The sequence below is a fragment of the Lycorma delicatula genome, chromosome 6, assembly GCF_047948215.1.
Source record: "Lycorma delicatula isolate Av1 chromosome 6, ASM4794821v1, whole genome shotgun sequence".
Lineage (NCBI taxonomy): Eukaryota > Metazoa > Arthropoda > Insecta > Hemiptera > Fulgoridae > Lycorma > Lycorma delicatula.
In genome coordinates, this window is record NC_134460.1 from 106,390,663 (window position 1) to 106,404,687 (window position 14,025).

General features: G+C 32.4%; 1 protein-coding gene across 1 annotated transcript in view; it reads right to left on the reverse strand.

Moving 5' to 3' along the window:
- LRR (capping protein regulator and myosin 1 linker 1 leucine rich repeat protein) overlaps window positions 1-14,025 on the reverse strand; it is a 141,669-nt gene that overhangs the window by 29,129 nt on the left and 98,515 nt on the right. The window contains exon 23 of the mRNA XM_075368286.1: window positions 1,925-2,063. Coding sequence (XP_075224401.1) covers window positions 1,925-2,063 — 139 coding nt within the window. The remainder of the gene's footprint in view (window positions 1-1,924; window positions 2,064-14,025) is intronic.

Genomic DNA, 14,025 nt, shown 5'->3' on the forward strand with positions numbered 1-14,025 from the left:
TCATATCAGTACATTCTTCAAATGAATACATATTTGCATTGTCTCCCATTATGTATTAAAGAAAATTTCACTAAATTCTGTAAAAACTGTTTTCTGAATTATACACAGAATCTCACAGATTCCTTAATATAATAAAAAAGCACCATCAAAATTATTCAAACACTGTTTCAAAAAGTTAATTGTTGATCAGCTGATATTGCCAATCTAAGAAAACAAATTAATTCATTCTGATAAAAAAGTAGTAAATAAATCATCAGCTGTTATTTCCAACCTATGGACAAAATTAGTTATTTCATGGAGTTAAAAATTTTTTTTCACAATTCAGTCCGTTTTGTTTTTTAATAAGTTAAATTTCAATATCCTGTATTCAATTTTTTCTTAAGTAGTTTACATGAATCTTTTCAGAATTAAGTTTTCTACATTTCTAACTGAAAAATAAAACACTACTTAATTAACCATTTAACAAAGTATCCTTACGTTAAATCCAAAACTGTTTTATTTTTTTACCCTCAATTTTTGTGTTTTATGTCAGATATCTTTAAAAGTAATTGAAGTACAGTTCTGGGTCCCATTTTTTAAATATTTTCAGGTCAAAACCAATACGAAACAACTGAATTCACTCCTTAATTTACCCTCCCATGATTTCAGGAAGTCTTCATTTTGACTGAAATCTTTCACTAGCTGTAATTCGCTAATGAAGCGTTTTCGAGCCTATGTTTATATGAACTATTTTTTCTACTTTCAACTATAGAATCAGCTCCTGAGAGATTGCCCTATAGTATATATATATATATATATAACGTTTTTTTAAGCATAGCACAGTTGGTATATAATATTATTTATATATAAATAAAATGAAATTCAACCTTACCAATTTGTCTGCGTTCTTTTCTAGCATTTTCAGTCATTCGACCATCCTCAGGAAAGGTTATTCTTCAATTTGAGATCATTAAAATTATAATATGTAGAATGTAAATTTATCAAAAGTTTAAGTCAAAACAACTAGTTGTCATGTCTGTAATGTAAGGTCGCAGTTGCTATATCTTAAATAACAAGTTGTAAAATTATATAACAACTGCGACCTTCTAGCATAACAGACATGACCGTACTATGACGACCAGGTGTTGTGATTTCAACATTTTATAAATTTACATTCTACATACTTTAATTTTAATGATCTCAAATTGTAGAATAACTTTTTCTAAGGATGGTCGAATGTGAAAGTGCTAGAAAAGAAAATACGGACTAATTATTGATAAGGTTGAAGTTCATTTTATATATACATAAATAGAGGTAAAAATAGCAAAAATAACCATGTGGAAAAATTGGTATTCTTCCTCAGTGGTGAGGTGATACATCATGATGCACCTGTATAGGAACTAAAAGTGAAATTTTACTCTGTTCTGGAACCAGGAAAGATAGAAATGTCATGTCCTTATAATAAAAAATTAATAGATAAGGTAGAGTCAATAGATGATTGGATCATTATAATGAGAAGATTGGTTGGGATAGCAAGAAAAACATGGTAGTGTCTTGTTTAACTTTGCTAATGCATACAAACTATTTCATTAAATATGACTTTAAATGTAGGAATTTTATTCTTACTTCATTTCCTGGATTCATTTCCAGGAAGCTATTGATACTTTCCAGATGTAGAATCATAAGGTCATGAATTTATGTCAAATACAAATAAATATGAAATTATTATAATACACTCAATTAATAAATATAAACTGGATGTAAACATTTGTATTACACACTAAAAGACCTATATGATGATTTACAACACAATACATTTTATATGTAAATCATAATAATACATATAGTGTAATTAATAAATATAACGTTTGGTAAATAAATTTAGAAATGCAGTTATTAAAAAAAAAAAAAACGAATGAAAACTTTTTAAATCAGTTATAAATACCTTCAGCAGATGTTGGCAAAGATGGCAAAAGATCTGGAATATCATCAGCTGACATTCCATCAACACTATCAACAACAGATTTTGGTCTTAATTTACGACCATGAAGACTCTTGCGTTTAGTTGATAAATGAGGTGTTGCCTGAAAATGAAAGGAAATATAATAACAAAGTTGCATTTTTTATTTTAAAGTTGACAATAGTTATGCAGAAAACACCAGTAAATATAATAAATTTAATTGCAATATTTACCATGACATAACATTATAACTAAGTCTCATTGACATTTCCACACACTTGAGTCTCATTATTATGATCTTTAGTTACAACTGACAACACTAATGTTAGGTGGACTTTCTAACTACAATCTTTACAATATTAAACCTACAAGATTACAATTGAAACATTACATATAGTTACATTTAACATAGAGAAATAAGCTGACTTGTTTTTAAATAATAAAAACATTAAAAACTTTTATTATAAAGACACATTTATTATATCCATTATAAAAGTTAAATTGCAAATTTAAATAAAAGCACAGGCATGTTATAGCCAACCTATAAGGGATTAATTTTTATTGCAGTACATTATAGTTCAAATGTAAGAAAAAATCTAAAATAAACATTAAATCTTATTCAACATCAAATTTAATGTTCTTTTGAAGTAACAATTCTAATAATCTATTATAGTAGTTTTCTCTGCATCAGTTATCAAAATTTATAACGCAATCCCAGTACATATCTTTAATGAATTTGGATTTTGTTCGCTTTATTTTAGTTTATATTGGAAAAATGTAAAGTTTTTAACATACTGCAATGAAATAGCAACCTCCTAACAGTACTAGTGGTATAGTGCCTCTTTGATTTTTGTCTAACATCTTGGACTTCCTTATTTAATGAATCAGAATGCAGCACATAAATGGCTTGATTTTATAACTGTTTACCAGCAGCAAATGTGAATCATCAATCAAGAAAAAAAAAATAAATCAAGTCTAAAAATTATATTAGTGTGCAATTAAAATGAACAAGTATATAAATCATAGGAACATAAAATTAAATTAATAAATTACATCTTTACATTTATTCTATATAATTATTCTAATCACAAAGTGTTGTAAAAAATCAGGAAATGTCGCAAGAGGAGAGAAAGCTAATTATACGTTTCATTAATTTATTTTTTCATATATTAAAGAATGGGCAAAACATTGTCATGGGTTCCTGCTACATTATGTTATGCAGCTCATTCTCACAGAAACAGAAGAAAAAGCTATAAATCATGTTCTAAATGTAACAAACCTGTAGGAATTAACATTCTTGTATGTTATTAATTTGTATAAGGTGTACTTCATCAATTGATGTATAATTTCCTGTACTGCAATTAATTGTACTCTTATAAAAAATAAAATTATATTAAAATATAGATAAAATATCCACTTGATTTTTATTTATTTCATTATACACAGATTTGCTGTTCAAAAATGTATAGGCACCCAGGTGGTATACGCAGAGGCCTATTTACTATTGCTTATAAAAAAGGTTCTTCTCAAGTGAATTAAATAAAATTAACAGGGAGTTTCTTCAAAAAAAAAGTATAAATATTAGGAATCTGAACATAAAACAGCTTTGGACTTTATTAAAAAAAAAAGTACTTCTCAAATCTGCTAGTGAGCATTTGTTATCAAGGTAGTAACATAAGGATTAACAAAGAAGTTTTGTTACTGGGCTGTAGAGAATTTTCCTTGCTTTTTATGCTGAAAAAGTAGAGTGAGGTATGCAGCTCCTTCAAAAGGAATTATAGCTTTTTTTATCTGACAGCTGGCTGATTGCTATGATTACAAAACATGATCCAAATGTTTCGCCAATAATGAATTAAATAATTTACCCAATGAATGACAACATGGTTTCAACTGGTTGGAGCTGTTGTCTGTAGTAAAAGATAGCAAATACTGATCATCATATATTACTGATCATAGCTTTACAAGCTCTTTTTAGAGACCGTAATGTCCCAGGATGACAATATGATTTGCCCAGTGATAAATATAAAGTCTTTTGGAACATAGTTTCAGGAATTTTTAAAAAGCAGTGTTCTCTCATCTTTCTCAAAAAGTTAATAGTTCAAAGTGTTCTCTATGCATCCACATAGCTGAAAGATTTATATATCCCGAATTTATAAACAAATTAAAACAATTTTCAGCAAATTTGCATTCACAAATGCTGTAATGAGTACAATATGAATGGTCACTATTTACAGAATGATAAGACCAGTACTCTGTCATTTACGTTACTCCGCATTTTACTTTGTCATTTATTAAATGACAATGCAGGATGAATAGTGTAATTTTTGAATTTTTATGGCCATGTAAATATGAAAGGAAATTTATTTTTCTATATTTATTTAAATTATATGTTCCCCACCATCTTTATTTAATGTGAGATTATTGGCGATTATGTCTGAAAACTTCCAAAATTATATGATGAAAATACACAATTTTTGAAACTTGTTTCTTTTCCATATTGCATTTGTCTGGGAACATATTTTTCAAATTGTCAAAAACTGAATTATAACTGTTGCTGACACATAATGTTATGCATTTGTTTATTAAAGGTGTGGATATGATAGTACACAGAAAAAAAAATTACAATGTTACCCATCTGTACAGAATTAGTATCTCTGAATTTTCTTTTTTTCTTTTTTTATAGCTATTTTACACGCTTGGAGATAGGGTTTTACAAATTAAAAGTAAATTATGAAAACTCTATTTCCCTTAAAAAAAGTAACAATAAAGGTGGCAGAAAATGTAGGGGGGATAATTAGATAAAATATACAAAGATGCAGACAGTAATCTATGCTTATATATATACTGCTAGAAATACCAATGGGTTTGCAGATAATTTTAAAAAAGCTATGATCAAAGTCAAATGTTATTTCATTACATTTTGCAGTATCAGGAAAGTGCTGCATCATAATACTTCCTTTAAAATTGGATGCACAATTTAGTAAAAGTGGTGGAATAAAAATTACAACTGAAGATAAATTTCTGAAGAGAATTTGGGAAACCAATGAATGTTCAGGTTTGCGACAGATCCAAATGTTAAAATGGAAGGGAGAAATATTTCTTTTAGACAACAAATTCAATAAAATAATAGCCTTTCAAGGAGATATGAATAATTCTGTTATTAATGATATGCGAGAATTCAATTCATATAAAATAAAAAAAAAGGAATTGAAGTACATCGCAATAACAATAATTGTCTACATGAAGATTTGAGAAAAATACCAATAAAATGTGAAAGGATATGTATTGACTTTCAGAAATCCAATTACAATAGTAAATATATGTCGACCTGCATATGTGATGATTTCAAAGATACTTATCTTCTGTATGTTTGAGATTGAATGATTCCATAAAATCCAGTGTTAAGATTTTAAAATTATATTTCAAACTCTTGCATGAAGGTAAATATGACTGCGTTACTGAATACTTATTTATGACACAATGATCTAACAGACCCTTATTGATCTAACCAGAAATGAAAAACTTACCTTTTATTTTATTATTCTCCTGTTGTTGAATAGCAATGAAATCAAGAAGATTGCTTATACGAATTCATTAAAATGCAGTTCAGTGAATAGGAAAAAAGGGGAATCCAAGAACAGAAATACCACTACTACTCTTTATCAAAGCGACTGTTTTAATCTACATTATGTTTAGTTTGGACATGGACTGTTAATTCCAGTAATAGTGTTCATTCTCATTTATTGTTATAACAAATGTATAAAAATAACATTTTTATATACTGAAAGATCGATTTGTGTGTTCTTAATGTGATAGCATGTTTAGATTCATTATCAGCTACAATCTCTTGAATTCAGTCATAAAAACGTTATTTAATAACCAAAATATGCTGACTACACAACAAGTTTTTCTTTTTTTTTTCAAAAAATATGCAAAAATGAACATTTTTGTAAAACAGTATGAAAAAAACATACATATTTTGCATATCATACATCAATTAGTGTTATTTTTAATGTGACACCATATTTTGATTTGTCGCGTATAATGTCCTGAATTTAGTCATAAAAATTTTATTCAATAACCAAAATACTCAAATATCAGAATTTTTTTTCTAAAAAATGAACATTTTTAAATACAAGACAAGAATGCTTTAGAAAAAAGAAAACAGTAATACGCTTATCAGAAAAAATAATGTAAAAACTTATTTTAACATTAAATAAAATTTATGAGTAAAACAGAAATTTAAAATAAATGCAAATTTTTACTAAATTTTAATGCTACAGTGATACAATTAAGAATTTAAAGCATACAAAGAGTGCAATTTAAAACTTAATCCAAATGCATATTTATAAAAAAATCAACAACAAAATGATGAGTAAACATGAAAAAGTATAACTGTTTTTTAGAAATAACAATAAATTATTTTTATAAACCTCTTTCATTCCATGGAATTTCACTAAACAAAATGGAAAATTGTACAATAGTGTAACATCCAAAAACAAGTCAATCATGAAAATTTAATGGAAAATAAATCATGTTTGTTAAAATAGGAATTAAAAAAAAATTAAATGCAGACTAATAATTACCTTCATAAATTACAGGAACAACAAAAAAATTGTTATAATATTTTACATTTATTGAACGGGAAATAATACTTGAAAAGTACACATTTACAATGAAGTAGACTCCATAAAGATACTTACAAACAAATCAGTAATCCTGAGGAGTGGGAAGTTAAAGTATTAAGCACCAAATTTACCAATTCATCATACACTCCATGACAGCACACAGTTATCAACTGTTTCTTTACTGACAACTACATTGGTGAGAGGTTACCTCTCATTATTGTCAAAGTAGTATTTAGTAAAGTACATTATCACCTACTTCATCTATTTTTATTTAAACAGTGATCCCATTATCCCTGTACAGCAGATGCTTGATGATAAGCAAGTGTCAGATATAACAAACAACCTTCTACACATTTTGTAAATTAAAATAAAAAATACCAGTCATAACATGTTCTGAATGGCATTTGGGCCACAATTAAATATTGATTTGAGGTGAATTTAATAATTTCAAATTATGTTAAACATAAATATTTACATTAAAAATATTTCTAATGTTGACTAAAACTCTACTGAAATGGACCAGTGTTTCTCAACCTGTGGGGCGTGCCCTCTAACACTAAATGGAGAGCACAAGCATATTGAAAAGAAAATATTACTAAAAAAATTTATTAATTTACTGAAAAGAAAGCAAAACAAAATATATTCTGACATAAATAACAAAATACACATTTACACCAATGTAATAACACTTATAGGATTGTATCAGTACTGCACAATGTATTTTAATAATTAACTTAACAACACTAAAAAAGTTTAATAATTATTAATGACTCCCTTGGGCTTGTCTTGTATAGCAAAGTTTTTGGAAGAAAGGTTTAATAGAAATAGACACTCTGAGTTCTTTCTTTATATTTAGCTGAGATCTATATTTTATCTACAAAGCAGTCACTGCAGAAAATCTGGTTTTACAAAGACAGGATGTTGAAAATGGTAGTAGTGTACGAAATGCTCTTGTTTTCAGAGAAAAAAACTCATAGTCCACCACCCCCTGCCCAAAATTCAAAGATTGATTTATTACTAAATTGTCTGATTTCACCACTTGTGAAGTCTATGATGATTTCTTCTTTGGCAGTTGAGAGCATTTCGGGAGTATTTTGAAATCGATCCCTAATCCACTCGTCACTTGCTACAAAGTTATTGTCAGCAAGAAAATACTTTTTAAAATTCTTTGCAAGCATGGCTAAATGATTTTCAATGGTTACAAAAACAACTTTTACATGTTGTTCTTCAGCCTTGTAGTTTTAAACATTTCTAAGTTTTTTGCTTTAAATTTCTGCTTCACAAATCCAATTTTCTACAAAAAGCATTAACTTTATCACTTATACCCAACATATGTGTATTTGCTCTTTGGAGTTTTAGGTATTTAAGGTTCAAGGTTCAAGGTATTTAATTTCTTGAATATGTCAACCAAGTAGCTCAATTCCATCACAAATAACCCATCTTGAAACTTCTTGGCTTCCGGTCGGTTTTCCTCTTTTAGAAAAATGGGGATTTCATCTTTTAATTCATAAACACGTTGCAAATATTTCCCATGTAATAATCCTCACAATAAAATAGTAACGCTGAATGTACTGCACCCACATCTCTACAAAGTGCAAGAAAGATTCTTGATTTTAGGGATCTCATCTAGGGGTTTTATATAGTTTACTACGGCTACAACTGTCATTAGTACAATATTCAGACTAGGACTTATTTCTTTGGAAGCCAGAGCTTCTCTGTGGATCATGCAATGTGTCCAGACACACTGTAGAGATTTTTGTTACATAAGTGCTTATATACTTTGGAATCTTCCAGACACTGAATGAGTATTATTGGTGTGTATTCTGATGCAATTTTTCTACTCTATGTATGTCTTGTTTATAAAATCATTTAAGATAGTAAATAAGCAAGTGCTGTTGTTTTGAGTTATATTGGTTTGCAGAAAAGTAGTTCTTCTACTAATCACATACCATCACAAAATCAAACATACGCAATGAAATGAGCATCACCTTTATTGCTTTCTATTGCCTTATCAAGCTGAACTGTACACAATTTGTCACACAACTTCCTGAAAAGCTGATGCTGTACATTTTCAGCTATATCACCACTTTGATGGGCAACAGTATCATTTGATAAAGGTATGAATTGCAATTTTTTGACAAAATTATCCCTAAACATAGTTTCTACAATCTCAATTGCAGCTGGCAAAATAAGCTCTTCACCAGTAGTGTGAGGGGGTTTTTACATCTGCCTATTTTATATGAAACTTTGTAAGAGGCAAGTAAAGCTTTTTTATTTACAAAGTTTTTTTTTTTAAAATGATGTTTGCTTTTCATATGATTTTAATTTTAATTTGAAGAATTCTCGGGGTTTAACGTACTCACTATGAAGCGTTTCCAAATGTTGTTTATTAGGTTTCTTGAGGTCTGCTGCCAAAGTTTTTGAGCAAATTACATACAGGGGCCTTTCTTCTTCATTTACTTCAGCACTGGTAAACTCAAAATTTAAGTATTCTTGAGAATATTTTCTTGATTTTATTTTCAGAACCTAGCTTGTCTGTGCACTTTCTGATGGTTCACTATCATCTAATGCTTGCTTAGGCCCACTTAAACGTTTATCTATGATTCTGTATAGATCTACTGCTGTGAATATTTAATACCATGAATTGCAATTAACATCCAAATTACAACATACAACATTCACAATAGATTCAATAGCGATAAAAGGATCGACTCGACTGAGACTGGCTGGAATTGAATGAGGTGCAACACATTTACACACGTTTGCACAGATGGTCGCACAGATGTTCCAGAATGTTCGAGATAAATCGTAACTTCTTGTGAAGCTGCGAGAATGTCTGCTATGGGGGACGTAAGAAAAAGAGCAACAGAGAGGCATCAATTTTGCTTTAGTCAATGCAGCGGATCAATGCTGCCAAATATCAACAAATTTACTTACTCTTGTCAATATGTAAGGTTTGTAATTAAGGTTGTAGTGTAGCTCTGGCGTCAAAATGCTCAAAATACATTATTATTGTTTGAGGGAGGCATGCAATGAAAATTATGATTGAAAATTGGGTAGCAAATTGAGTTGAGAAATGCTGGCTTAGACTCTAGCCCCATATTTTAATTTTACAACAAGATAAAAACATTATGGAAAAATTTTAAATCAGTTATATAAAACAAAAGAGCCTACAAAATTTAATATTGCTGTAATTCTTATCTTAAGATAAGTTTCCTCTACCTATGCCGATGATAGGGGGGGGGGGATAATGGGGGATAGCTTTTCAGCAGGTTCAAATTACGGCAGCAGAATAAAACAGTTAATTTCTATAACATCTTAATGTTATAGAAGTTAATTAATAATAAAGAATGTTATAGAATACAAGGCAATTTTCCTCAAATATCACAGTTAATATCACAAAATAAAACTCAAATATCACAAATAAAACAGTTTGTCAATTACATTTCGATAAGTGGGTAATATCAAAGAAGTGGTCATAAAAAATATATTATCATAGCATTCTTCAAATTAGAGTATGGAATGTGAAAGGTTTAAATACAGGTGGAAGTCTAGAGTATTTAAAATGAAAACTGGCTAGGTTACAGTTATATGTAGGAATTAATAAAGTATACATTATGTATAACTAAGGGCACTAGGAAAGTTTTGCAATATGGATTTGTTTTGTATAATTTTTAAAAACAAATTTTACTACACATTAAACACTTTTCCATCCTTTGAAACCAGTCTTCAATGAAACCTAGCCATGTTTCAATGGAGATTTGAGTACACTCATCATCCTAAGTCTTTACGAGATAAAATGCCTCCCTTTCAGTCTGTTCTTCACACAGTTCCCCTTGAACTGTGTGAAGTCATATGGAGTGAGGCCGTGACTTAGGGATGTTGATCTAACTGTTTTATTCCAGCACTGGCCAAATATTCAGAATAATTTTTGGAGCAGTGCACTGGAACGTTACGGTGGTGAAGAAACCATGTGTCCATCCTTAAGTTTGGACGCAGCTTCTTGAGAGCTTTTAACAAATTTAGATAGGCATTCATTCCTCTGTATATCAGTTCCCTGTAACTGCCTTCTGGGTTTTGTAATACATCTTGTTCTAAAATTCCTCTCACACTAAAAGATTCATTGACCATTCCCCATGGACCTTCCAATTAACTCAGAGATCCAGAAAGTAGTTCACTATCTCAAGTTCTACTTGTACTACTCTGGTACGTTCAGCTTCATACCGGGGACAGACATGGAGGACATGGTCCATCGTCTCATCAACCCCACAATCCAGGCATATACCTGAATCTACTAAACAAAACCTAGCCAATCTCTCCTGAAAAGAACCATGCCCAGAAAGAAATTGCGTAATATACCAATTGGGGAAATCCACCCAACCGTGCGCAAATCAGACACAATTTGAAATATGACATGTGTGTAATGACCAACAGGGGAGTCATCCTACCTGGCCTGTCAGGTAAAACTCTGGTCTTCAATTTCCTGCATATGTTCCGAAGTAAGAAGACTATCCTGTTTGGAAATATGATGTTCCTTACGTTCTATCGCAAGAATATCTATCGACTTACTGCCAGCAACAACACAGATTGCCTCCTTGACACAGTCCTGTAACCACCGACAACAGCCAACAGACGCTAGGCTCTGGGCTCTCAAAAGAACGTCCCTATAACACTTAAGATCATGCAATGAACCCCTGACAAGCGCAGTTTGTAACATAATAGGCTCACTTACACCCTTGTAAAGGATACGCACAGTATGGAAATTCAACCCCCAATTGGGATGGATAACTCTGTGAATTCCAAAAAAAGCAGCAACAGCCTTCTTGGCAACATATTGAAGGTGTTCCTTGAATTGAAGATTCTCATCAAGGATTATACCCATATTTCTGAGTAGAAACATATGTAATGGGAAGGCTGGCCACTGAAACCTGTGCTTTGTGTGAATTGGCCAGCCTACCCTTCAATAATATCATCGTGGTTTTTTCTGGTCTAAAAATCATCTTATGCTGGAGAGTCTACAACCTGAAACTCTCACATGCACGAGCAGCTCGGAGTTCTATCTTCTTCCATGAGTCACCCTCAATCAGCAACAGCCAATCATTCACATAAGCAATAATGCAGCAACCACTAGGCAATTCAACTGTAACATAAAATCGAACTCAATTATCCAAAGAAGGGGACTCAATACACTGCCCTATGGGCACCCTTTGGATAGGGTCTTCCCTACTTCCGAGCTGCCATCAAGAAGGGCAACGGTTCGAAATAACTTAAGAGAATCTTTATTTCATTCCATGTACAACTACGTTTCTGCATTTGAAACAAGGCAGAGGGCCGCCATAAGTTATTAAATCAAGAAAACCACCTAACACATACCTAGATACACTGGAAGAAGCAATATTCATCTTCAATATGGCATCCTCTGTGCTCTTGCCGGACCGGAAGCCATATTGGCTGTCCATCAATAAGTGCTCATAGTTAACCTACTAATAATACGGAGACACAGAACTTCCAGGCAAGTGTCAAAGGCTGATAAGAAGAACTAACAATAGGATCCTTGTTGTCACCCTTAAAAAGCAATATCAATTCTCCGTGCTTTCAACATGCTGGGAAATATCCAGTAGAAAAAATCCTATTAAAAACCCGTCAGGGAAACCGACAATCACGGGCAACGAGTGAACAAGGAGTTCCATCGTGATACAATCATATCCGGGGGCTTTATGTTGTGCCACACTATAGACCACCTGACAAACCTCCGCCTCAGTCATCTCAAGAGACTGTATCTAAGTATGGAACTCAGCGATTTCTTGTTGGACACACTGGCGATACAAATTCTCACCACCATCAGTGTCATCAGGAAGCAAATCATTTAACAAAATGTGGAGGACACAATCTTTGTCCATCACAACACCATCTTGAGTTGAAAGGGATGGTAAAAGGACTTCCTTCCTATGCTTATGTCCAAGGATTCTGTACACAACACCCCAAGGGTCCTTATTTCCTTGCTTCTGAACAAATAAGCTCCAAGAATTGCACTTGCAGGACCTAATATAATAATACCTGGCCCTCTCCCTGCGATAATTTGCAGTAGAGCTATGCGCTGACCAGGATTACCTTCATGTTGTGCAGCTCTCCTCAGCCAACACACAGACTGTTTCATCACAGTCAAACCCTGAGGTCTATCAGCCTGCTACATGTTCTCAGCTGGAACCCCGGGGAATGGAACTATCAGTAGCTGTTACCACCACAGAAGTAAAATTTTCTGCCAGGTCATCCAATGGGAGCTCGTCCAGGCTTCGAGAAAAGACTTCAAGCCCGGACTCAATAAGATTAGAAAAACTAGACCAATCTGCCCCTGCAGAACAGGAAAATGCCTTCCATGTACATTGTGTAGTCCATCCATTAGTTCAAAAAGTATTAGTTGATGATCACTAGAACAATCAACAACCACAGACCTGTCCAGAATCCTACCAGGGATATTTCTACCAATGGTAATATCAATATTACTGCCATGAAAGGCCCTCTGTCTATCGACCATGCCGACGTAGGTGATTAACTGGTCTGCAACATTAAAGACCTCAAAATCATGCTGTGCAATGAAACCTTCAACCCATTCACCAATAAAATCCATGATCCCACTGTGCCATAAAAGCGACTTGGCATTAACATCAGCACCTATAAAGATTGGACAGTATCAATCAATCTAAGGATCTTAGCCCATCTTGTCAGATGTTCCTCAGTGGGATCCCTATCCTGAAAGTAAGAGCTGATAACAAGCAAGTCCTGATCATTAATGACAAGCCTGACTACTACATGATGTGTGTCAGAAGCCTGCTGCACAGACACTATCAAGCAACCTCCTACACAGGATAGCAGACATGCTATTATATCCTACATAAAATGTTTTCCAGCCATAAAAACCTGACAGATCACCCTTAATCACATACGGATGATTCTTACACAACCTTTTTCAGTTCATGCAGGTTGGAGCCTCTGACTTCTGAGGACAATCATCACGTTTGTGGCCTTCCTTGCCACAATGTGCATGGACCAGTGTAAATTTACAAAATTTGGCTCTGTAGCCATATCTACAACAATTAAAACATCTTTGAACATCCAGGTATTCTTTGACCTGATAGGATCCAAAGTCAAAAAATAATCTAACCTCAGATGTAAACCTCTGAAAGAGACCAGCACTTACCTCAAAAACTCCATGATATCTTTGGACATCACGCCTACCAGTTTTAAAAACCAGCCTACATTCCCGCCTAAAAGTGGCTTCTTCCAAATTGGTGTTCTGTTCCATTAGACAGAATGTCCCCATCAGAACAGCTGCGGTCAATATCATAAACAATGATGCAGGGCTTACGCATCCTTTTACGGTCAACTTTTACATTCAATTGTTTGACCGCTGAAGAATCCGTGAACACCTGGACTGTCTCCTTGTCGTCTGCAGCTACA